This window comes from Clarias gariepinus, chromosome 10, assembly GCF_024256425.1.
Source record: "Clarias gariepinus isolate MV-2021 ecotype Netherlands chromosome 10, CGAR_prim_01v2, whole genome shotgun sequence".
NCBI lineage: Eukaryota > Metazoa > Chordata > Actinopteri > Siluriformes > Clariidae > Clarias > Clarias gariepinus.
This window is the reverse complement of record NC_071109.1, coordinates 33,505,627-33,530,000: the sequence shown is the minus strand read 5'-3', so window position 1 is coordinate 33,530,000 and position 24,374 is coordinate 33,505,627. Positions and strand designations below refer to the sequence as shown.

The 24,374-nt window shown below is 38.8% G+C and overlaps 2 protein-coding genes across 2 annotated transcripts in view; one reads left to right on the top strand and one right to left on the bottom strand.

The window, feature by feature from the left end:
• gabarapl2 (GABA(A) receptor-associated protein like 2) overlaps window positions 1-24,374 on the bottom strand; it is a 238,337-nt gene that overhangs the window by 25,711 nt on the left and 188,252 nt on the right. The window lies entirely within an intron of this gene.
• Window positions 1-24,374, top strand: part of sv2bb (synaptic vesicle glycoprotein 2Bb) — a 34,469-nt gene that overhangs the window by 2,053 nt on the left and 8,042 nt on the right. Inside the window, exons 2-4 of the mRNA XM_053506625.1 lie at window positions 17,489-18,018; window positions 22,564-22,744; window positions 22,890-23,041. Of these exons, the coding sequence (XP_053362600.1) occupies window positions 17,625-18,018; window positions 22,564-22,744; window positions 22,890-23,041 (727 nt within the window). The 5' untranslated portion in view covers window positions 17,489-17,624. The remainder of the gene's footprint in view (window positions 1-17,488; window positions 18,019-22,563; window positions 22,745-22,889; window positions 23,042-24,374) is intronic.

The window sequence follows — 24,374 nt, the reverse complement described above, 5'->3', positions numbered from 1 at the left end:
TCTGAGCAGTTGAGGGTTAAGGGCCGCGCTCAAGGGCCCAACAGTGGCAACTTGGTGGTTGTTGGGTTTGAACCTGGGATCTTCCGAACCGTAGTCCAATGCCTTAACCACTGAGCTACCCCTGGCCCCCAATTAACCATGACTTTGTTCGCATGAAATTTAACTGCACACTCATAAGCACATTTTTAAAAATGTACAGCGCCATCTGTTGAATTTTGTAATGAACTAAATTTTTACGCGCTACAGTGATGTATGCGGAATGAAGTTGTGAGATGGCGTTTATTAAGTAGGTTTCAATTCAACTATTCATGAGCACGTATGAAAAAATTTACAGCGCCATCTGTTGAATTTTGAGAGAAGCTAATGATTTTTTCAGGGTTGTTTTTTAAATGATACAGTATAGGGGCGTGTTCCGTTTAAATTTTAAAGTAGCATACAGTATCTTCTCTTCCTGTAAAGAGATAAATAAGGACAGAACTATTCGTTCACATGGCATGTAGCTGAGAATAAACGTAACCCAATAAGTAATGGTATACATGATAAGTGTGTATAGGCTGAGGAAGCTAGCACGCTTCAGATGGAGGTAATGGTACAGACAGAGTGTGTGTGTGTGTGTGTGTGTTGGTACAGTCTGTGTCTGTGGTGGCTGTACACTCTGATTTACTGCCCCATGAGCAGCTCGTTGGTTCTCCATTAAACAGCAGGTCTATAGCAATCTGTTTAGAGAGAAGGTTTGTAGTGAGAAGAAAGAGGTGAAGCTCCGCACCTACAGCTTTCCCTCTGACTGCACGTCTCAGACTGAACATACGCAGCTATAATCACTTTATTACTTCATTTATTCATTCATTTATTCCATATAAAGGAGCTGTTATGTTGGCAGAGTGAAATTATACTCAGTGAGTGGAATGGATAGAATTTTTTATAACAATGCGTCTTGTACAGCGTTTGATCCATAGAAAATATAAATAAATTTAATATCTCAAAGTAAACAAACAAAAAAAAAACGCACATATAGCACGTTTTGAAAAAAATAATAATATGAAAAATATTTCTGCTTAGTGGTTTATTTAGCATTTTTTTAACAATTTAATTATTTTATTATTATTATTATTATTTATTTTTTATAATAACAGTGGTACTGTAAATATATAAATATTGTTTACATAGCAAAAGCATCACTCTCATCATCAAATCTCTCACAGAAATCAGTCAACTGAATTTTAAAACTGAAAAATTGCCTAAACCTGGAACTCAATTTCGTATTAAAGAAGAATCTGAGACTTTGACTAAAACATCTTCAACATTTATTTCTCAGAAATTCCACCCGATCTGTTCCTCATGGCATCGGTTTATTCAATTCACTTCAATTCAATTTTATTTGTAAAGCGCTTTTAACAATGGTCATTTTCACAAAGCAAGCTTTACACAATCAAAAGAATTATTTAAGTTTGTATGGAATGTAAGTGTGCATGAATTAAAATGGTCAGATCGTCCCTCGTGAGCAAGGCGAGGGCGACAGTGGCAAGGAAAAACTCCCTGAGATGGTAATAGGAAGAAACCTTGAGAGGAACCAGACTCAACAGAGAACTTAATACGCGGTACTGACAAGCAGCCTGCATCCTTTGATCGAAGTAGGCGTGGCGGATCGTAAGACACCAGCAGTTCGCTCAGGTACTGCGGCGCGAGACCATTTAATGCTTTATATGTCAAGAGTAGTATTTTAAAATCAATGTGAAATCTCACAGGAAGCCAATGCAATGTGGATAAGATAGGGGTGATGTGCTCATATCTTCTGGTTCTAGTGAGGACTCTCGCTGCTGCATTCTGGACTAGCTGAAGCTTATTTATGCATCTAGCTGAACAACCAGACAGTAAGGCATTACAATAGTCCAACCTAGAGGTGATAAAAGCATGAACTAGTTTTTTCTGCATCGTTTAGCGACAATATATTTTTTTACCTTGCCAATATTTCTGAGGTGAAAGAATGCTATCCTGGTAATATTATCTACATGTTCTTTAAATGAAAGGCTGGAGTCAATAATCACACCGAGGTCTTTTACTGTTGCACCCGATGGAACAGAAAGGCCATCTAAAGTTACAGAGTGATCTAACATCTTACTTTTAGGACCTAAATGAGTTTATGAACACTGTGACCATTAAAACATCTAAAAAAAATAAAATGGAAATAATTCTAAAATAATCCCGAACATTTTTACTGCAGCCTATTAAAATTAACTGAGCAAAAAGTCCCACAATTTTATATCTCCTACTCGTCCCACAATTCTGTTTCAGGATTCCTGCTCCAGAAATTCCAATATTCCCGTTCCCATTCCCAGCAACACCCGTTTATATTTATAATTGTATTGAATTTTTTATCTATATCACTAAGACAGCACACATTTGAACATAATTTCACTACTTAATGCTCTGAAGCAGATTATTCTGTAGACACATGTATGATTGTCAAATTAAAACAAGTGACAAAAGATTATAAAGTAGAAAATAAAATGAAGTGAGAGCAGATTTCTGAAGCTTTTAGTGATCTTTTTATGTCAGTTGTAGGAGCGCTGATGGAGCTGCAGTCTATTACATCATCAGACAATTTTATTGATTTGTGGCTTTTACAGAGAGAGCTGATTGTTCAAATGCAGTACGGTGAGGTGGTACAGAACAATCTGGAATAGAGGATATTCTAGAGGATCTAATAAAGTATAGTAAGCATATATACACAAAACCACGTACTGGAGGCGGGGCTAATGGTTATAGAGGGTCACAAACCATCAAGTAAAGCAATGTGAAAAACAAAATACTGATTTCTTTATGTTATTTAGCCAAAAGATTAAAACCATTTGTTTGGGGATTTTTTGCATTTTGTTTTTATTTGCATTTTATTTGAGTTATTAAAGTTCTGCGAATACTGCATGATCATGTGATCATATTTTGATGTGTTGTGATGTCATTTACTTTAAATATACCCTCTAAAAAAACAATAGTTATATTTAAATTTGGGATAAATATAGTTAGCAATTCACAAAAAATTAAACAATATGTTCATTTCACCTGTAAGGGGAAAAAAACATATTTTGCTCTCGTCTCTTTTTTTTTCCAGTGCTGTATATTCCCATTTTACTATTACTACGTAAACAACCTGATTCAAAACTCTAACTTTAGCATTCTGTTTCTGTCCCTCGATTTTTAATTCATTACTAATTTCTTTTTATTTCCAGTTTCCCTTAATCGATCTTGAACATCATTGCTTATCTGGCTGTCCAGTCCTGACGTTGTTATACCTGTTCCTGATTTTGTGATTCTAACATCCCTACTAATACACTCTCATTCCCCAAAATACAGTTTCATCTACGTATCATCAATCAATATTCAAAAAATCCAAGCAGCTCCAAGTAATCCTATTTCAACAGCTGGATTTTATTATAACCTGCTGGGTTATTTTTTCTCAGTGTCTCTGTTACGGCTCTACGCTTCCTCCTGCAATCATATTGCAACATTTCTATTCCAAAATATTTCCCATCGCAACAAGACAATTCCTATTTTTCTGTCCCTACCAAAATATGATTTCTTCTTTATTCTTAAATAAAGTTATTTAAATAAAGGTATTTTTCCCAATATTTTTACTGCTTTTACAACATTTATATGTAAACATTCCTGTTCAAGGAGTGAGTTTTCCTGATCCCCGGATTGATGCTAAGCCCCTGGAACCTGTTCCTTGTCATCAGGATGACTGTTGAAATGTCTAAAAGGAAAAATCTACAACTTTTATCGCAGAGTCCAGGATTTCTCCATCCCAATCTCAATCCTGCTACACTATTCTGAGATCCTCAGTGGAAATAACAAAGAATTAAAGTGGATATAGAGTGAAACAAAGAAAAACAAACATAACACATTATCATATGGATCTATTTTATATACAGTAATTAGTTTAAATAAAATACATTTAATTCTATCATTTCGCCTAGGTTGTGCTAAGAAAAGGATATGAGATCATTTATTTTGCATAATTCCAAACAAAATGGGGGCTCAGTGGTAGGTCTCTCACTTGCCACGCTGGAGGCCCAGGTTCGATTCCCAGTCGATGCCCAAACCCCAGCCACTGGATGCCGTGCCGGTCCCAAGCCCAGAAAAAAATGGGAGGGTTGCATCAGGAAGGGCATCTGATGTAAAACCTGTGCCAAGTTGTTGTGTGGATCAGATGGTCCACTGTGGTGATCCCCACCCACCCCCATCCCCCCCCAACAGGGAACGACTGCCAACAACTCTATTGCACTATCCTGACCTCTATTCATATATATTTATTTAAACATTGTAATGCTCTGGGTTTTAATCCCACTGCTAATTGGTTTTCAATTTTCCAATCCTGTCCCTGCTTTTCCCAATCCTACTGAACTCTTGTGATTGTAGTACACTACTCCAATATTCCGACTTCACAAAATGAATGTTTTAAACCCCTTCAGCATTTCTCTTCCTATGTTTTATGGTTTTTGCTCGGCCACCAGAACATTCCGGAGAAGGAAACAGCACAGGCTTCCTGCTGAGCCGGAGTTCTCTGATCGTGATCGTGCAAATTTATCTGCCTGCAGCTGTGGAACGGGCAGCACGATAATCAATAACAATAAGTTACAGCTAGCAAATTGCACCATGGTGTGTTTGAGACAGCGAGTGAGCGAGCCAGAGAGAGAGAGAGAGAGAGAGAGAGAGAGAGAGAGAGTCACTGAGTGTGTGTGTGTGATCGTCTAGTGATTTCAGACCATTTTACATTACACTGATGAATGCTAGATCATTTCCAGCCATATTACCCCTAACAAGTGAATTTCTTTCTGGTCACAAAATTCCAGTTACAGACACAGTCACAGTATATGTAGGAAATCATTCAAATGAACCTATAGTTTGCATTTGATTTATATAATTATAAAATTAATAAAGGAAATAAAACATATAGTTCAGCCAAATAATATTCACATAATTAGTTTTATAACTGGTTTGATTTGAACAGAAGATCTCCAGACTCATTATTATTTAACAGCACAGAGAATAGCAACTGATCCAGACTCTATTTATTTATACGACTAGTACTCACGCGCACCATGAGAAGCCATGAGACAACAAACGAGCCCATGAAATTGTAATGTGGGTGTGTGAGACATTTTTAATTCATCTCTTCGAATTAATGTTATAGCATCAGTGTTTATGATAATCTGACGTGAATAAAACATTCACACGGTGTGAAGGAAAATCGGCCCAAGCACTAACCCGCTATGCATATAGAGAAACTTTAGCTTCTTTTCTTATCACTTTATTTATTAGATATTCACTCCTGCAGACAAATACATCTCTGATTAGGATAAAATATGTCTCCTCCGTGAACGATGGAAAAACTTTGTATATTGTCTTATGAAGTAAAAGTGTGATATTTATGGATTTCATTTTGATTGAACATTTAACTCTACTCTGAAGACGACTCAGAGTGAATAAGGTCCTGACATGAGCAATAGAAAAGTCTTTATGATTACAACATCAGCTATAACATCCTTAGGGCATGGACTTAGACTTAGACTTAGAGCACAAGGCGAGGTACACCCTGGACAGGATGCCAATCCATCGCAAGGCACACACATACACACACACACACACACACACACACACACAAATACACACACTCATTCACTGTCTAAAAAATTCTAAAAGGACTATGATCATAAAGACGAGATAGATTTTTTTAATAACATCAGAATGTCAAAACAGCAGGAAACCAAATTGAGCAAAACAGGAAGCAGACTCTCATTTCCTCAGCCAATCACATCGCAGGATCTCATCGGCTCTGTTTTTATCCGCCATCGTCGTCTCGTCATGGTGAAAGTGGAAATCCGAGATGAGGGAAGAAGGTTCAGTGTTCCTTTCTAACACACACACACACACACACACACACACACACACACACATACACAAAGAAAAACAGAGAGTTTAATCTATAAGCTTTTAGCAGCCAGTGGACAGAATGAAATTTCCGCAGTATTAAGCAGGATTAAATTGCAGCTGGCCTAAAAACATCGCATCTCCGATTCCCCTTCTGCAATAAAATCTCTCTCTCGTTCTCCTCACATTTCATTGTTTTCTGTCATTGTGTTTCTTCTTTATCGGAGTGCATTTTTTTATTAAGCCGAGGGTCGACACTGTTATGACTGTCTTTACACATAGCTTTGATTATAATATGTTAATATTATAGTAACCATATTAATAACCACACACACACACACACACACACACACACACACATCTGCATGACATGAACAAGTGACAAAACAAAGGTGTTTGAACTGCTTTGCCATTATGTCATTAGGTTCAATATGGATACAGGTGTGTGTGTGTGTGTGTGTGTGTGTGTGAGAGAGAGAGAGAGATCATTGGAGTAATGTGATGTGCAAAGGCTGATGGGTAACATAGTCCTGCATTGATTTTGGCACTAATATGACAATTATACATTATTCCAGCTATATTTTAATTGAATCTTGGAACCAATTCCAGGAGACTTAGGGCACGAGGCAGGGTACACCCTGGACAGGGTGCCAATCCATCACAGGGCACACACACTACGGGCAATTTGGGAACACCAATTAGCCTAATCTGCAGGTCTTTGGAAGGTAACCAAAGTACCCGGAGAAAACCCACAAAGCACGGGGAGAACATGCAAGCTCCATGCACATAGAAAAGGGAATTGACCCAAGCCAGGAATCAAACCCAGACCACTACACCCCCGTGGTGCCCTTTTAAAAATGAAATTCCTAATAATTTATAATACTGAACACAATTGCAAACTAGAGCATAAAAGTTATGGACAGTTTATTTATATAAAAATTTTGTATAGAAAAAATGCTTAATTTTTTTTTAAATAATTTGATTACAGAATTTAAATATTTATAATGAAAAAAAATTTAAGTTACTATTTTCTACTTTACATTGATTACAATTTTATATTCATATAATTGGTAGTTACTTTATTCATACATTACTTTTTTTTTTTTAATATAATTTTCCCAGTTTTTCTTCTTTTTCTTTATGCTATATTTTTTTTTTGAGAACACTTCACTTTTTTATGAACAAAAGTTGCAACATAAAGAAACTTAATGATTTATATTATATCATCAGTAAGATTTATATTTATATCTATATAAGTGTTATTTTCTGGATGTACTGCAGCCCTGATAAACCATGGCACCGTGTACACATCCAGCCCAAAGTTCTTTCTTTAAATAAATAAAGTGCTGCAGCAGAACGTGACCCAGATCCATGTTAGGAAACCTGCAGTGTGTTTGAGACAGAGCCGTCTGGGGAGCGAGCGCACGCAGCCCAGATACACAAGACAGATGCTAAATAAAACCGAGCGCTGAGCTTGCAGGAACTGTGTAAAATAGTTTACAGTCACACAGGAAGAAGAAAGAAAATACATAAAGGATGATAAATAGTTCTGATCAGATCATATAGGAATGTGTGTTCTGTGTTTTCCATATTTATAGCTTGTTGTATTAGTGGTTCATGCTAATCAAAGTTAGATAAATACGTAAATTGTTAATCACATGCATCACACAGCTCTTCTTAAGTCTGGTACAAATAATTTGAATAAAACACACTTTATTATGTACAATAAATAGTTCATTATTAGATCATATTTAGGTGATGTGCCTGGTGTTTTCCACATGAACGGCACACTCTTGTGGTGTTTATAGCTGATGTATTAGCATTCAATGCTAACTCTAATCAAAGTCTATTTTAAGTTGCTCTTTTAATCTTTATTCTGTAATTTCTCAACAAATCTGAGAAAATGTTGCCATTTAGGATAATTCTGTTCATTTACTTTTACTTTTACAGCATCACCATTAAACATTTTAACCACATGCTAGCTAGAGAAATTGCTATCTACGTTCAGCAGCTCTTGTTTATGCTGATCCACACATTTAATTTGTTAATCAGTTAATCAGACAGAAAAACACTTAAGCATTTTAGCCTATACATTTCCATTTAATCCTATCTGTTTAATTCTAAACACATTTCTATAAAATATGTATATATTTAAACTCGCATATAATTTGTCCAATATTTAAGAATATATTTGGCTATTGTTGTAAATATTTAGCTGTATATTTAATGAATATTTTACTATGAAGGAAATATACATTTGTTTAAATATACATTATACATTTATAAATATACATTTATTAAAAACCAAAACTTTATTATTTATATCGAATTTTGGGGGGAATTAGTAGGTTTAAAAAATACCTATTCAACCTATTTTATAATGAATTTATGGGCAAATAGAGAATTGTTTAAAAACTCTATAATTTTATATAATGTGCTTATACAGTATTTAGAAGCAAATTCTCTAATTAATACTTAAAACGCACGGCTTCTGAGGGGGTCAGTGAAACCGAAATGAACAGGAGTTTGTGAGAGTGCTTGTGACACGTACGGGAGGAACTTCCTGTTTGGAGCTGGTGTGAGATTATTAATTAGGAAACTCAAAAGGAAACATAAGAAAAAGTTTTGTGTTTTCACACAATTAACGCAAACCAAAGGACACGCTTAACTAACGCATGCCGCTCTCTCACTCTGTCTTGCTCTCTATGTGTGCTTTGTCTTTCTTTTTTACTTTCTTTCTTTTCTTTTCTCTTTTTTAGCCCCTGATACCTTACCGGTGTTACCTAAATAATTGTAGAAATGCCGCGGTATCAGGACCCTTAAATAGACATACCAGGTGAGTCGTGTCCAGGCTGATTGCCTTACGGCGGCGTTGCCTGGCAACTGCGTGTCTATGTTGCCGCGCCTCTGCCTGTACAGAACTCCGCGGGGTAGCAGCCTGCGGATCTGCCCAATGCAGAGTATTTATGCGCGGTTCTGCCCCTCGTGAGACCTGCATGGTTACAAATAATAAAGAAATATATATCCTGACTTTGTGTAAAGGAGCGTCCATTCCTTTGCTGAGACCCTGACAGATCTTTATTAAATAATGTAATTAAATAAACTATTTAATTTGAAATTTTATAAACATTTTATGGACCTTCATGTAATTCTAAGCTAAAGCTAAGCTAAGCTAAGGCAGTATCACCAGAGCTTGTTAAAATTCTGTGTGAAGGCTGATGTGGGCTGTGTGTTCATGTGTTCTTGTCTGTGTGTGTGTGTGTGTGTGTGTGTGTGTGTGTGTGTCCTCCTCCTCTCCTCCTGTCCTCTGTAAACTTTCTCTTTCTGCAAGTTCCATAATCTGTTGGCAGACACAATGCAGCACTCCCACACACACACACACACACACGTGGGATCAGCATTGGTTTTTATTTTTTAGCACGTCTCCTTCGTTTTGATAAACCTCATGCTTTTGTAGAGAACCAGCTCACAGAAACACACGTGTTCGTCACAGTGAGCTTGAGGTAATGAGAAGATCTTTACTGTCTATTAGGAGGTTTGGTTTTTTCGTCAGCAGAACCCTATCTGTATCTGCATGTATAGTTTGCCGTCCTCCTATTGGTGAGTTTTAGATAAACGTTGCACAATGTTCTCATTTCTTTTCTTTACTTTATACTCAGTTGATTTTGGTTGAAATTATTTTATGAAATTAACTGATAACAATGTGATCGTTTTATTTTATGCTTTATATGACAAACAGTTTCAACTCATCATCAAAGACCTCTCTGATGATGTGAGATTTTTCTCAGAAACACACACTATTGGACAGAAAGTTGCTCCAATTTTTCCAATTCAGTGTCTATGCAAATGAGCTTCTGCTCCAGCAGAGCCACGCCGGGAGAGGGGCTGTTCTTATATGACATCACTTTAGGTGACAAACCACTTGACTTAAATGTTTTTCCTCACAGTTTTTGTTTGTCCAGACACACTGGAGACCCGTTGTCTAAATAGGACGAAAAAGTATATTTGGCATAATACATGCCCTTTAATTCTAAATCCTTGCTAATTAATTAAAAACTCACCACAGGGTTTTGTGTAATCAATAGTCCAGGAGGTCTCTCTCTCTCTTTCTCTCTCACACACACACACACACACACACACACACATAGTCCTGACTTTCATCTGTCTTTGTTATTGAACACGGTGAGAAAATGCAACACTGCACTTACAGACAGAAAGAAAAGACAGCAACAAGAAAGTTTCATGTTTCAAACTTTCAGCCTCGTAGACAGTGTCATTAATAGGACCTTCACAAATGAAGAAATTATTTTAAACAACAACAGCTAAAGGAAGCATGTCTTAAGTCAACTCAGAATATTCGGTAGCTACATTTTAAAAACTGCTGGGTTAAAAAACAACCCAACCACAACCCAGCCGCTGGGTCACTATTGGACAGAACACGCGCTGGGTTTAACCATTTAACCCAGAATTCTGGGTTGTTCATCAGACCCAACCAGTGGGTTAAATTAACATTTGGGCTGGGTTAAATGTTAAAGTGCTGGGTTATTTTATTTGACCAAACCGGACCAGTGGGCAAAATTAACACTGCTGCTGGGTTGTCACATTCCATTTTATTTTTTATTTTAAATTTTTCAGGAGGACGCAAAATGTATAGCTACAACTTATAATTTATTTACATTGTGTGAAGTTGTGTACAATTTGCATCCTTTTGAAAAGAATAAGAGAATAAGAAAATGTGAATAACTCAATTTTGACAAAAAAAATTCAGACAAAATCATATAATCCCGAGGTGGCCAGTTGTTGAATATAAAATAAATGTAACATAAACACTCTGTAAAACAATAAAAATGAGAGGCCCCTGTAAATCTGATTTAAATTGCATTTTTTTGCACTTAATACAATGTTTAAAGACTTTATATAAACTGTAGAAGTCTTCAATACAAATCTTATAATGCCCACATGTCAAACATTCCCCATCTTAATATTTAGACTATTAATTATTAAACTATTACTAATTAATTTTCTTCATAATGACATTAAAAACAAAAACAATAAAACCTTTAAAAATATTATTAATTAAATGTCAGGGGAAAAAACTGTTGTAGTCGTGTCCATTAATCTGATCTACAGTATTCTGGAGAAACTCACCGGTGAGAAGACACTGCTTTGTGTGAACATCAAAGACAAATAAAAGACCTTTAAAAACAAACATCAACGGCCTTCACCAAAAATTCTGTATCAATAGCATTGCCTCCAACAATGGTCTGTCAGGTCCCTCTTGTCTCATCCCCAAGGCACAAAACATGGATCAATGCTTCAGACATCTCCATATTTTGCAGATATCATTCCCATCATGCTGGTCCCCACCTGTGGATTACACACCGTCACTTAGTGTTGCAATATAACTGACCTCTACGTCAAGCATTTCTGTTAAGGACGTTCAGCTACATATGTATTTAATGCGAAACTATTTTTCTCCTTTCAGTACACAAACATACATAATGTGAACATGAATTTAGTGTATATTTCTGACTAATTTACTTTACTATTTAACATATGAGGGATAACAGGATATGGCGTTCCATCTGGATTTCACACAAAACATTCATCCCTTTTTAAATTCTCAACAAACTCAGATGAATATGATATTTAAGTGATGAATTTACAACTAATGATAAATTTTTCATAAGGATGAAGAAACAAACGCACTATTCTCATAAAATACAGTATAGCCGACTATTGGCACAGAATATAAAAACATGAACTCCACACAGCCCCATATCTAAGATTTTTAATAAATTTTGACTTGGAAAACAAACAGGTCTTGGTTTACAAGTACCGAGTATTATGTATCACGCATGCGCTTCTTGTTTTGACGCCGAGTGTCACGTAATCATAACTGAGCCAACGGTTTTTCTCTCTCCACACCCGTGCCCGCGTAGACTGTTTACTACAACACTGTGACCACGTGTGTGTGTGTGTATGCGTGTGTGTAGGGCCAGGGGTAGCTCAGTGGTTAAGGCATTGGACTATGGTTCGGAAGATCCTAGGTTCAAGCCCCACAACCACCAAGTTGCCACTGCCCTTGAGCAAGGCCCTTAACCCTCAACTGCTCAGATGTGTAATAAGATAAAAAAAAAGAAAGTAAGTCGCTCTGGATAAGAGCGTCTGCCAAATGCCTAAATGTAAACGTACAGTGCACGTGTAAAGCAAAAGCAAGTCTCATTAGAGAGGTTAAAGATCCATTTTTTCTCTGCTCAAGGCTCAGCCTGCTCTTTGTGTCTGTGTGCGCATGTGTCATTGGACACCATGCCACACACACACCTACACACACACACAGACCCTTCCTACTTTTGCCTGTACACACACACACACACATGCACGCACGCATACAAACACACACACACACACACACACACACTATTTTTCTCTGCTTCACACAGAAATACTCCTCTGTCGCGATTCTTTTTAAAGGTAAAGTGCAGGTTAATTTGTTTTATTTTAACTTTACAGCAGTGATTTCGTTAGTGTGTCCCTCAATCGAGTGTCATTAGAAAGATTTTTTGTTTATTTTTACGATAAAACTGTGTTTCCATTTTGTGTGCACGCATGTGCATGAATAGAGCCCGCTCCCGGAACAAATTATGCTCACAATACACTATATTATACTATAACTGTATTATACCAAAGATTGCCTTTTCGAAATACACAAACTTAAATAAATCCACCATTTTAACCTCTGCAGAGACACCACAGTCAGCAGTAGTTTTTAAAAGTTATTTCCAAGGTGAGGTTGTTTTGGCCGGCTACATGAGAGCATGTATTGCCTGCCTGGAGCTCAAATATTCGAAATCTTTGGTGCAAGTTTATCAACTAATTTTTTTTTATTGATTTTAAACAGGGATACAACAGGGTAGACATGTAATGTTTCAATATAGATTTTATAACCCCCTTATAAACCCCTATAGCACCCACCCTTCCCTAACTCCAAGCCAGCTTTACATGTATAAAAAGCCTAGATGCCAGGCTTAACAAAAAAGAAGAGAAAAGAAAAAAAGAACATGGAGCTGAAAGTTTTATTGGTTCTGCGTACAAAAAAAGGGAAAAGAAAACAAACAAACAATTAGATAAGAAAGGACTCAAACTATAAATGTATATTAAAAAAGCGAAGGAAGCACCCCCACACCTGTTGAAATTTTAAGTCTGAATAAAGGATTGAGTAGTGAATCTTCTCCAGGAACAAACAGGACATGATATCTCTGAGCCACTGGACGTGAGTGGGTGAAGTGGCATCCTTCCATTTGAAGAACGCCTGGCCAGGAGTGTCGCAAAACCGATTGATGTTTTGAGCTCTACACTCATACATTCTCGCTTAAACAACTCTTAAAACTACACTTTGTGGCACAAAAACAGTAATATTTCAAACATTTTGCAGGCTGCCGTTTGGTGAAGCCAGAGAATAAAGAATAACCTAATTGTTGGGTCAAAATAACCCAACCAGGGTTTCATTTGTAAATGACCCAATACACCTTGTTTGACCCAAAATACTGTAGAGTAACCCAACAATGTGATAAAAGTACCTGAAAGAATTTTGACCTAGCATGAACAACCCAACAATGTGTTTACAAAAACAACCCAGCATTTTTTAGGGTGTAGCTATTAACACCTCCGTTACTATAGTAACATTAAAATAATAGCTGTAATCAAATGTGAGGTTAAAATATATAATCAAAAATACAGAAGTTCTTTTATTTTTATTTCTAAAATAAAATAATATAATGTCTAGTGGAAATAACAAATATCTGTAATATGAAACACAAATTTCACTTCTTATGCGACATCATCCGAATCATGATGTAATTATGTCTGCAGTTTTAGTTTCCATTTAGCCCCGCCTCACTAATGCTGTAGTGTTGAAGGCTCATAGTGTCATAACTGCATGAGTCATCTCTTAATCTGATTAAGTTTTACAAGTATACTAATAAAAATTAGTACAGGTTTCAATAATATAAGTTTCACAAACACCCCAAAAAAACGAGAACTAAAACATGGAAAACCATGACAACATTTTCTGAAGTTAGTGAGCTCTCAGTGCAGGCCCAAGCCCCAGTGAAAATGGAGAGAGGTGCATGACAAACCTGTGCAGCTGATATCGTTGTCACGAGTAGGCTGTCTGCGTCGGTGTTGTGGCATAGTTGCAGAGGCTGAGACGAGACCTTCCAGATAAACTCTTTTATTTATATATTCAAACAAAACAAAAGCTCTTCTCCAAGAGCACTTAGAAATCTTTAATAGAACGTCTTACGGACAAACAACCAACACAAAACAACCATAACAAATGTTACACGCCTGACTAAGCTTTAGTCAGGCTATTTATAACTTAACTAATGACTGACCTGGATCAGGTGCATGCTTCCATCACCTGACCCAGGTGCCCTATGGGAAATGAAGTCCTTTTCACACAAACTACAAAACACAACAAACAAACAGAGTCTTTGGGCGCTTTGGCGCCCTCTAGGGGTTAACCCTTACAGTACCCCCCCCTCAAAAACGCTCCTCCGGAGCGCTAACGGAGGCCCGGGACTCCCTCCCCAATGTTCAAAGTCTGACCTTCTGACCCGGAGGCTGTAGCCCTTGTCCCCTGGGCCGGGCTGCATGGCCAGCAGGACAGGTTTCCCAGAGCCGGGCTGCAAAGCGGGCATGCCGATCTTGGAGGCACTTGGAGGCAGTGGAGCTGAAGCGACATCCGCGATACTGGACTGAGGCTCGGGCACGACGTTTGTGGAGCTTGGTGGCTCCGGAGCTGAAGCGACGTACGTGAGACTCGGCGGCTCCAGAGCTGAAGCGACGCTCGCTGCGTCCGGCGGCTGAGGAGCTGGAGCGACGCTCGCTGCGTCCGGCGGCTGAGGAGCTGGAGCGACGCTCGCTGCGCCCGGCGGCTGAGGAGCTGGAGCGACGCTCGCTGCGCCCGGCGGCTGAGGAGCTGGAGCGACGCTCGCTGCGCCCGGCGGCTGAGGAGCTGGAGCGACGCTCGCTGCGCCCGGCGGCTGAGGAGCTGGAGCGACGCTCGCTGCGTCCGGCGGCTGAGGAGCTGGAGCGACGCTCGCTGCGTCCGGCGGCTGAGGAGCTGGAGCGACGCTCGCTGCGCCCGGCGGCTGAGGAGCTGGAGCGACGCTCGCTGCGCCCGGCGGCTGAGGAGCTGGAGCGACGCTCGCTGCGCCCGGCGGCTGAGGAGCTGGAGCGACGCTCGCTGCGTCCGGCGGCTGAGGAGCTGGAGCGACGCTCGGCGCGCTTGCCGGCTGAGGAGCTGGAGCGACGTCCGCTGCACTGGACTGAGGCTTGGGCATGACGTCCTCAAAGCCTGGCGGCGGAGGAAGAAGAAGTGTGAAGTCCTCGCTGTCCAGCAGAGGATGCGCGACGTCCTCACTGTCGAGGAGCGGCGGCGGAGGAGGAAGAAGCGCGAAGTCCTCGCTGTCCAGCGGAGGCTGCGCGACGTCCTCACTGTCGAGGAGCGGCGGCGGAGGAGGAAGAAGCGCGAAGTCCTCGCTGTCCAGCGGAGGCTGTGCGACGTCCTCACTGTCGAGGAGCGGCGGCGGAGGAGGAAGAAGCGCGAAGTCCTCGCTGTCCAGCGGAGGCTGCGCGACGTCCTCACTGTCGAGGAGCGGCGGCGGAGGAGGAAGAAGCGCGAAGTCCTCGCTGTCCAGCAGAGGCTGCGCGACGTCCTCACTGTCGGACGAAGGAGGAGGAAGAAGATCGGAGCCCTCTGCGTGGCTCCCGTAAAAATCAGAGCCCGTTCCGCGGCTCTCGTGAATCTGGACGAGCAGGTTTTGGAGCTGTTCTACCTGCTCCCGCAGGTTCTGTATCCGCTCCTGATTCTGCTCCGCCCAAAACATGCAGAGATTTCTTGTTCCTCTCTCTCTCCATTGCCGCACCGTTTGAGGTTCTTCTTCCCTCTCGCCACCGCCGTACCTGACCTTCTTGGTTCGTACCTCCTGGTCGGTGCGGGGAAGTCTGTCACCTCGAGCTGCGTCGCTGTTAAACGGTGTTCGCCGGATGGCAAGCCTGCAGCCTTCCCAGCTCTGCAGCGCCCTTTGCTCACTTTGCTCTCGGCCCTTTCTGTGCTCCACGATATCGCCCAGCCAGTCCGCTCGCTCCGGCTCCATCGTTATTGCTCCCCCCCAAAAAACATTTAGGGGAGACACCTCTGCTATGCCACTTTTATGGTGTAACATTCTGTCACGAGTAGGCTGTCTGCGTCGGTGTTGTGGCATAGTTGCAGAGGCTGAGACGAGACCTTCCAGATAAACTCTTTTATTTATATATTCAAACAAAACAAAAGCTCTTCTCCAAGAGCACTTAGAAATCTTTAATAGAACGTCTTACGGACAAACAACCAACACAAAACAACCATAACAAATGTTACACGCCTGACTAAGCTTTAGTCAGGCTATTTATAACTTAACTAATGACTGACCTGGATCAGGTGCATGCTTCCATCACCTGACCCAGGTGCCCTATGGGAAATGAAGTCCTTTTCACACAAACTACAAAACACAACAAACAAACAGAGTCTTTGGGCGCTTTGGCGCCCTCTAGGGGTTAACCCTTACAATCGTCTGCTGCAAGGAGGCCTAACAGGGTCACCTGAAGGAAGAGAAACAATCTGCATCCACTTCATAACATTCACTAAACTCAAAAAACTCAAACACAACCCAAATAAATCTCCTGAAGGCAATTTAAAATATATCTGAGCTTTTTCTATATCTGCACACAAGCCAAATAAATGAAAGTTCAATGTGAGTTTATTCTCATTACACTGTGGAATCCTAAATTCCATGTTGCACTGAACGAAGCATTATTTAAGACCTTGAAGGAAAAAGGATAGAGATAGAGAAATACACTGTAGATGGATGAACAAATTTCACTCTCCGTGCTCTTTATCTCTTTCAAGAAATTTCTCCCATCTCAGTAATGTTAAACACACGACTCTTTAGGCTTCAAGTGTGTGTCGTTCTGCAGGATGACAGGGAGGTGTGGAAATGACTCACAGGGAGGAATATCACGATCAAACCATTACTTATCGCATATAAACCTTTTATCTGTTAGGAGCAGCAGCTATTTATTTACATGTACACGTCTCAAATCAATTCTGTGATCAATATTTTGCAGCAGCTGTGCAAGTGGTACATTTTTTCACTCACTCTAACCCACACAAACACACACCTAACATAAGTCACTTTTTCCCTGGCAGGTGGCTTTAGATGAAACATTTATTACATTTAGCAGCATGAGCGTTTCAGGTTCAGTAATCTGGAAACAGTCTGGAGAACTACAATGATCTGTAATCTGAGTATAATCCCAAGAGGACATCTCATATTACAGAGTAGTAGCACTTACTCAGGTCCATTTCATCACCTTGTTATTGATTCTTTTTTTATAACAGAATTTCTTTTCTCTTTGTTAAAGATATGAAAGAGATCATCAATGCCACTGTGAAATGTATTTAAATTATAATCTAAAACCTTAATTGTAAGCGCTGACTTTTTCCCTTCTCTAACAGGATCAATATGTTGTCCTGGAGCCATGTGGACTGTCTGAGATAGTGAGACTTTGACACCTTTTACACTTCCTCTCCATCAGGAAAAACACACCTGTCTCCAGGGTTGCACTTGGATCGCTGTAATTTCTTTTCAAAAATGGCCGACCCTTATCAAAACACCTATCATCATGGTGATGGTTACCAGGCTGAATACCATGAGGATGAAGACGCAGCAAGTGATGTCACTGAGGGTCACGATGAGGACGACCAGATGTATGAGGGCGAGTACCAGGGCATCCCTCACCCAGATGATGTCAAAGGAGCAAGGTCAAAGGTCAGAGTTCGTGCCGATCAGGAAGAAGACGATGGACTGCCAGAGCAGTACGAGGAAATCATAGAGGACTGTGGACATGGACGCTTCCAGTGGAGTCTATTTGTAGTGCTCGGCTTGGCGCTGATGGCCGACAGCGTCGAGTGTTTCGTCGTAGCGTTGGCTCTTCCCAGTGCTGAAAAGGATATGTGCATGTCTAATGCAGAGAAAGGCATGCTGGGTAAGTTCTGCATTAATGTCTTAATAATAAACGTCTTACTATTAGGTGGAGTTTGTAACATGCAATGAAAGAAAGATACATTTCCTGGTTACAATGCTAATTTTTCTTTTTAGTTCCTTCTGGGTAGATGGTTAATGTGGCCCGAGCTACAATATTACAATACAATAAATTATGTATAAAGGTAAATATACCTGAAATTCCCATTATGAGATAATTATTAATGTCTGTTTACAGAATATTTTTAGTTGAAATAGTTAAATTATCTGCATTTTTATTGTGTTTTACAACCATACTGACACTTAGAAGACTTTCTTACTTACAGTAGGATTCAGTTAGCAGCTTGCTACCTATCAGCTAGCTCAGTAATTTGCACACATTTGTGGCTATTACTTCCATCTTAATTTTTTTTTACATTTTTTTGCACTGAAAATCAGTAAAATATTAACTGTTAAGATGAAAAAAAGAGTTAGCTGGCTTTAGATGTTAGCTAGCTTATCCTTCTAAAATGTTTTATAGTTCTCCTTCCAACATCAAAAACACTAAGACTGAGTTAATCATTGATGCTAAATTTATTTAAAGTGTCATTTTAGATCTTTTCACTTATTCTAAATAATTTACCAACAAATCTGAGGTAAATGTTAATGCTCCAGATAATTTTAGCTCAATTTCACTGTCATGTTCTCTTCATAATGTGTATAAACAGTGACTGACAGTATGCTAGCTAGCTAACACATTTGTGTCAGTTATTATCCTAGCTTATGCTTGTCTTGCATTTGAAAAATGTATAATTCATAGAGGTCAAGGCTAAAAGTAATTGAGGTGTGATTTCAGTGGTTTGAAGTTTTTTCCTAATTTTGTATTTCTGAGGTAAATATTGAAAGATGTTCCCAGTAGATCCAGAACTTTTTCACTGTCACAGAATCTCCATAATATGTATGAACTTACTGACGGTATGCTAGGTAGCTAATTCATTTGCTTTAGGCATTATTTAGCATTTCCTCACCTCCATGTTTTAGCCTACCAATACTGTATATTGGCAAAAAATGTTAAAAACACGTCATTTCTAAATTACACTTGAACGCATTAAGATTCAGTCATCGTTAAGAGTAACTGCAGTGTCGTTTTGATGGTTGTGATTCTTTTCTGATTCATTTTCTGAGGTAAATTTTGCTGCTCCGGATAAATCTGTCTTCTTTTTATTTTACTGTTACTGTATCGTTAGTAAAATGAGCAGTGACATGCTAGCTAGCTAACTCCTAGCTCTATTCTTATATGATAGCTCACAAATTTAATAGTCTCAGATATTATCCAAGTAATCTTTTCCAGCTGCTTCCAATTACAAAAGCACTGTATCATTACACATCTGAGGTAAATGTTGATATTCTGGCTAGTTTTTTTTTTTTTTTACTTCATAGTGAATGTGTGAGTCTTTTTTGTTAATCAACACATCTGAGGTAAATGTTTCCATTCCAGATCATTCTGATTAGTTACCAGAGTTGCTGCACATATTTCTTTTGGGTATAAGGAATAAAAATGGCAAATTTATAACTAGCTAGCGTAGTAGCTAACTGACTCATGCTTGCAATCCATGCTTTCTAGTTTCTCAACAATAGTGTATACTGAGTTTACCTTCTAACGTCACAAGCACAAAGATATTAAGATATATTTAACTTTATTTTGTTTATGGAAAATTTTCTTGTTTGTTTTTTCGAAATCTGAACAGACATTTTATATATCCAGAAACTTCTGGACTTTACTTCAACGTCCATTTCCATAATTACCCCATTACCCTGAGTGGAATTGTAAATTGGGATTGGGCCGAGACACTTGGCAGGCATTCGATATTAGCCAGAAGCTTCTTAAGCACAGCATAAATAAAGAACACCTGTCACGTTAGCTAATGGCCCTGAGATTAATCAAGCTGTATTGCAAACTTAAATTAAATTCATACATTTTCATACCAGATTGATGTAAAAAGTGGAGAAGTATACAGTAAAACAAGTCAGTTCTGGTTGGAGGAATTACAGTAGTTATATTATAATAGATATAAACATTCAGTCCCTCACCAGTCTCACATCTTATCAATGTAAAACTTCTGTCCTGATCATTTAAAAAAAAAAAGCACTTATGAGACTGAAGACTCCTGCCTTAAATTCATCAACATGTCACTGATAAACCAATGACATTCTAAATCAATTTGTTGTTGCGTGGTGCGGTCTGGAGAGACACACCATGAGATGTTATAATCTTTATAAGAGTCCTAATGCAGGGCTTCAGAGGAAGTCAATGAAATAAGAGTTTGGGAGAGTTCTTATGATGAAGACCCTCCCGTTTAGAGATGGCGTGGGATTATTAATTAGAAACTTAAAAGGGAACCGTCTACACGAGACGTACAGGGCTCTGGAAACTAAAAATTAAAACTTAAGATCCTCTTGGGGCATTCGCCCTTACCGGGGATTTATGCGAGATAGAGAGAGAGAGAGAGAGAGAGTTTTGTGTTGTACACTTATTAATTTAAAACCGAGAGCGCACGCTTAACCAACGCATGTTTCTCTCTTTCTTTCTCTCGTTCACCAGCGTCTTAGGAAGACAGAGGCTGGGTCTTTGTCTTTGTCTTGTACTTTTTTCTACGCACTTATCTGTCTTTGCTTTTCTTTTTTTTCTCTTTCTTTTTCTTTCTTTCTTTCTAAGGCCCTTATACCTTATCGGTGCTACCTAAATGATCGCACAAAGTGCCGCGGTATCAGGACCCTTAAATAGACATGCTGCCAGGTGTGGCGTGTTCACACTGATTGCTGCCGCATTTCTGCCCGTTCAGAACTCTGTGGGGTAACAGTGCAGAGTATTCCTGTGCGGCTCCACCCCTCATGAGACCCGCGTCGTTACATTTGTATGCACCGTCTATTGTCCAAGTGCTGGTGAATGAGCTGTTACTATAAAAACAGTATGATATTATAATATATAATAGAATATTTAATTATAGTTATAGAGGCCTAAAATTTTTTCAATATTAATGTGATGCAGAGTTGGTAAAATAGTCATTGCCATTGGCTGACTGACAACATCAGCTCTGTGTGTGTGTGTGTGTGTGTGTGTGTGTGTGTGTGTGTGTGTGTGTGTGTGTGTAAATACAGCCGAGTCAGGGAAGCCTGCAGCATATCAGTATACTACCATCTGACCTTGAATCTTACATCAGATACAGAACCTCTCTCTATCCTTCTTTTTATCTTTTTCTCTTCTCTATCTTTACCTCTTTTACTTGTTGTGCTCCTTTGTTTCTCATTTTCTTTTTTCTCCTGCTGAATCCTTCCTTAATCCACACTTACTTTTCTGTCCTCTCTCTCCCTTCCTCTATTCTGCTTCCTGCTCTGTCTTCCAGACTATTTATCCATCTCTCTCCTCTATCATTATTTCTTTTCTTTTTTATTTCTCCTAATGTTTGTACTTATCTCTCTTTCTCTCTCACATATACTATCACACTCTCTCTCTTTTTCCTGTGTTCCTTTTCCTCCACTCTTTAACTTTCTCTTTGACACCATCAGTCCCTGTCCCCTTGCTTCTATTCATCTTGATGTCGTGACCTGGCAGAAGGGATTAAGAACGACTGATTGGAGAGAGAGAGAGAGAGAGAGAGAGAGAGAGAGAGAGAGATTACAGATGGACATGCTGAGAATGAGAAAGAAAAAAATCAGGTTGTCCTCTTCCTCTCTGTGGGACAATCTTTCTTTTACTCTCTCTCTCTGCATAAAGATTAATAATCTCTCACCTTGTTCAGGTTTGTCATTAATCATTGCTTTCATTCTTAATAATTATAATAAAATGCTTCTGTGATTGTGATGGTAATATAAATCATTCCCCTCTATGGTTCTTGAGATCTGCTGCTGTTTCAGGTAGAGATGAAGCGGTGTGATGGGACCACAATGAACCTGCGACAGTGTGTTCCCATCCGTTATCTTTTATAATGAAACCTTTTGATAAGCACCGTACAATCTGCAGACGTTCCAAACTCAGTGGTCTGATATTAAAACCTCATTTTGTTATTTAAAAAACAGTTTGTTTAAAGGAAAAGTTTATGATACAATAAAAGTTGGGACTGTCTAACTATGACTTAACCCTACACTTGTGTCGCTGTGTGCTTAAGTATTTTTTAAGAGAATGGCAAATTTGGTCATTTTGGTCATGACTCCACCTCCTCACCCCAAAAGCTCGCCTCCCACAGTTTACCGGCAGAGTTGTAGCTGAAAGTGATGATGACTTTATGTTGTGATAATTTTGTTAACATTTTGTTCCTTTAGGAAAGAAAAATAAATAGTTTATCCTGTGCCTGGTAATAATGTGTGTCCTCACAAAGAATTATATCTACAGTATGGCTGTGTTACATTAAATGAGAAAACTGTTCCACCTAGTGGTAATCTAATGCCACTGCACCAATTAGAAACTGCTCAATTCAACTGTAATTTATTATTTATTATTACAAATTTGTAATACTTTAAAACAGCATGAAAACAACTCCTCTCAGACCTCACCGCTAAACTTCTCCCTCAGGTCTGATCGTTTTCCTGGGGATGATGTTCGGAGCGTTCACTTGGGGAGGAATGGCCGATAAAGTGGGACGACGTAAATGTCTACTCATTTCTCTCACCATCAACTGCATTGCTGTTTTCCTCTCATCCTTTGCTCAGGGATACGGATTCTTCATCTTCTTCAGACTCATCTCTGGCTTCGGGTGAGAGAGAGAGAAGCTAATAACCTTTTTTTTTTACAGAAGATAAATTATAGGCAGATAGAAAAAGGAAATTCAGTTTATACAGTATCATAACCACTTCTGCGTTGTGTGTGTGTGTGTGTGTGTGTGTGTGTGGTGACTGCAGGATTGGTGGCTCCGTTCCTATCGTGTACTCGTATTTCTCAGAGTTTCTGCAGATGGATAAGCGAGGAGAGCACCTGAGCTGGCTCTGTATGTTCTGGATGATTGGTGGAATTTATGCTTCATTTACTGCCTGGGGCATCATCCCTCACTACGGTACAGTTACTACATATTAATAAGCCCTATAGCACATTAATAACTATATAGCATTATCCCACACTATAGTACAGTTTATTACACATTAGTAACACTCTATAGAACATCAATAAAAGTTTGACGTTATCCCTTACACTCAAAAAAATAACTTGTTGAATGAACGTAATTAAATTATGGAAAGAATTTCCACCTGATTTAATGGCTTTCTTTCAACATTAAGTAATTTTGTTGGCCCAACTTAATGTTCTTAGGTTCAGTCAAATTAATTTTATTAGGTTCATTTAACTTATTCACTACAGCTGCGTCCAACATAATTTAATACTGTTAACATAAATGAATAGCGTTGGTACAACACATTTTTCAGTTGTAAATTAAGTTGATCTAACTCAAGTAAATTTAAATTTCAAGTCCTGGTCAACAGAATTCTGTGAAGGAAGGAAACATAAGACAAACGGGATAAAACGGAGATTTTTATTTTACACCAGCAGCAACTTACAAATGAAGTCTCAATTTGAAAAGATGTACAAAAAATAAAACACCACAAATAAGTATTAATCTTAGAAAAAAATTTTTATACACCAACAGAAATGTTTTGTACTTTATAACTGTATGTTATGACTTTTAAATATGACCATTAGATACGGTTGGTCAGGAAACTCCTGAAGTCAGATGCAGACAGGACACTTTCACTCACAAACTCCTGTGAAAAAATACAGAGATAGATTCAATAAAAATTCATGATACTTAATTAATTAAATGAACAATATTTATACTTTGTCCCTCTCGCTTCACAACTCATGAGAACAGACCGAAACCAGAACCGAACCGCAGATTAAGCACGCGCATATAACCGTCGGTATTTTAAGTGTGATTAAAAATACAAGAAATAGCTTAAACCAAAATAACGTGACTAAACATTGCTAAACAGCAGGTGACATTTATGTTCAGTATTTCGTTTCTATTTAGAAAGACGGGAATTAATTCCTGCTTACCTTTTCCACACGCCCGCCAAACGTTTGTCTTCTCAACACGCTGTGTTCTCTTCTCGCGATGTCTTCTCGCGATATTTCCGGTTTTGCTATTTCCGGTTTTCATAGTGACAAGATCTCTTTGGTTTATCTCAACATGATTAAATCTAATACATGTTAAGTTGTTGAATTTCATGTAAATACAACATAATTTATTCATGTTCATCTTGGAAACATGAAATTATTATGTACAAAACACATATTACATTTTAGTACATGTAACAGGTAGCCATGTTCATTTTTTTGAGTGTATAACAGTAGTCAATACACATTAAAAACCATATTAATGCTGTATAACACATTAA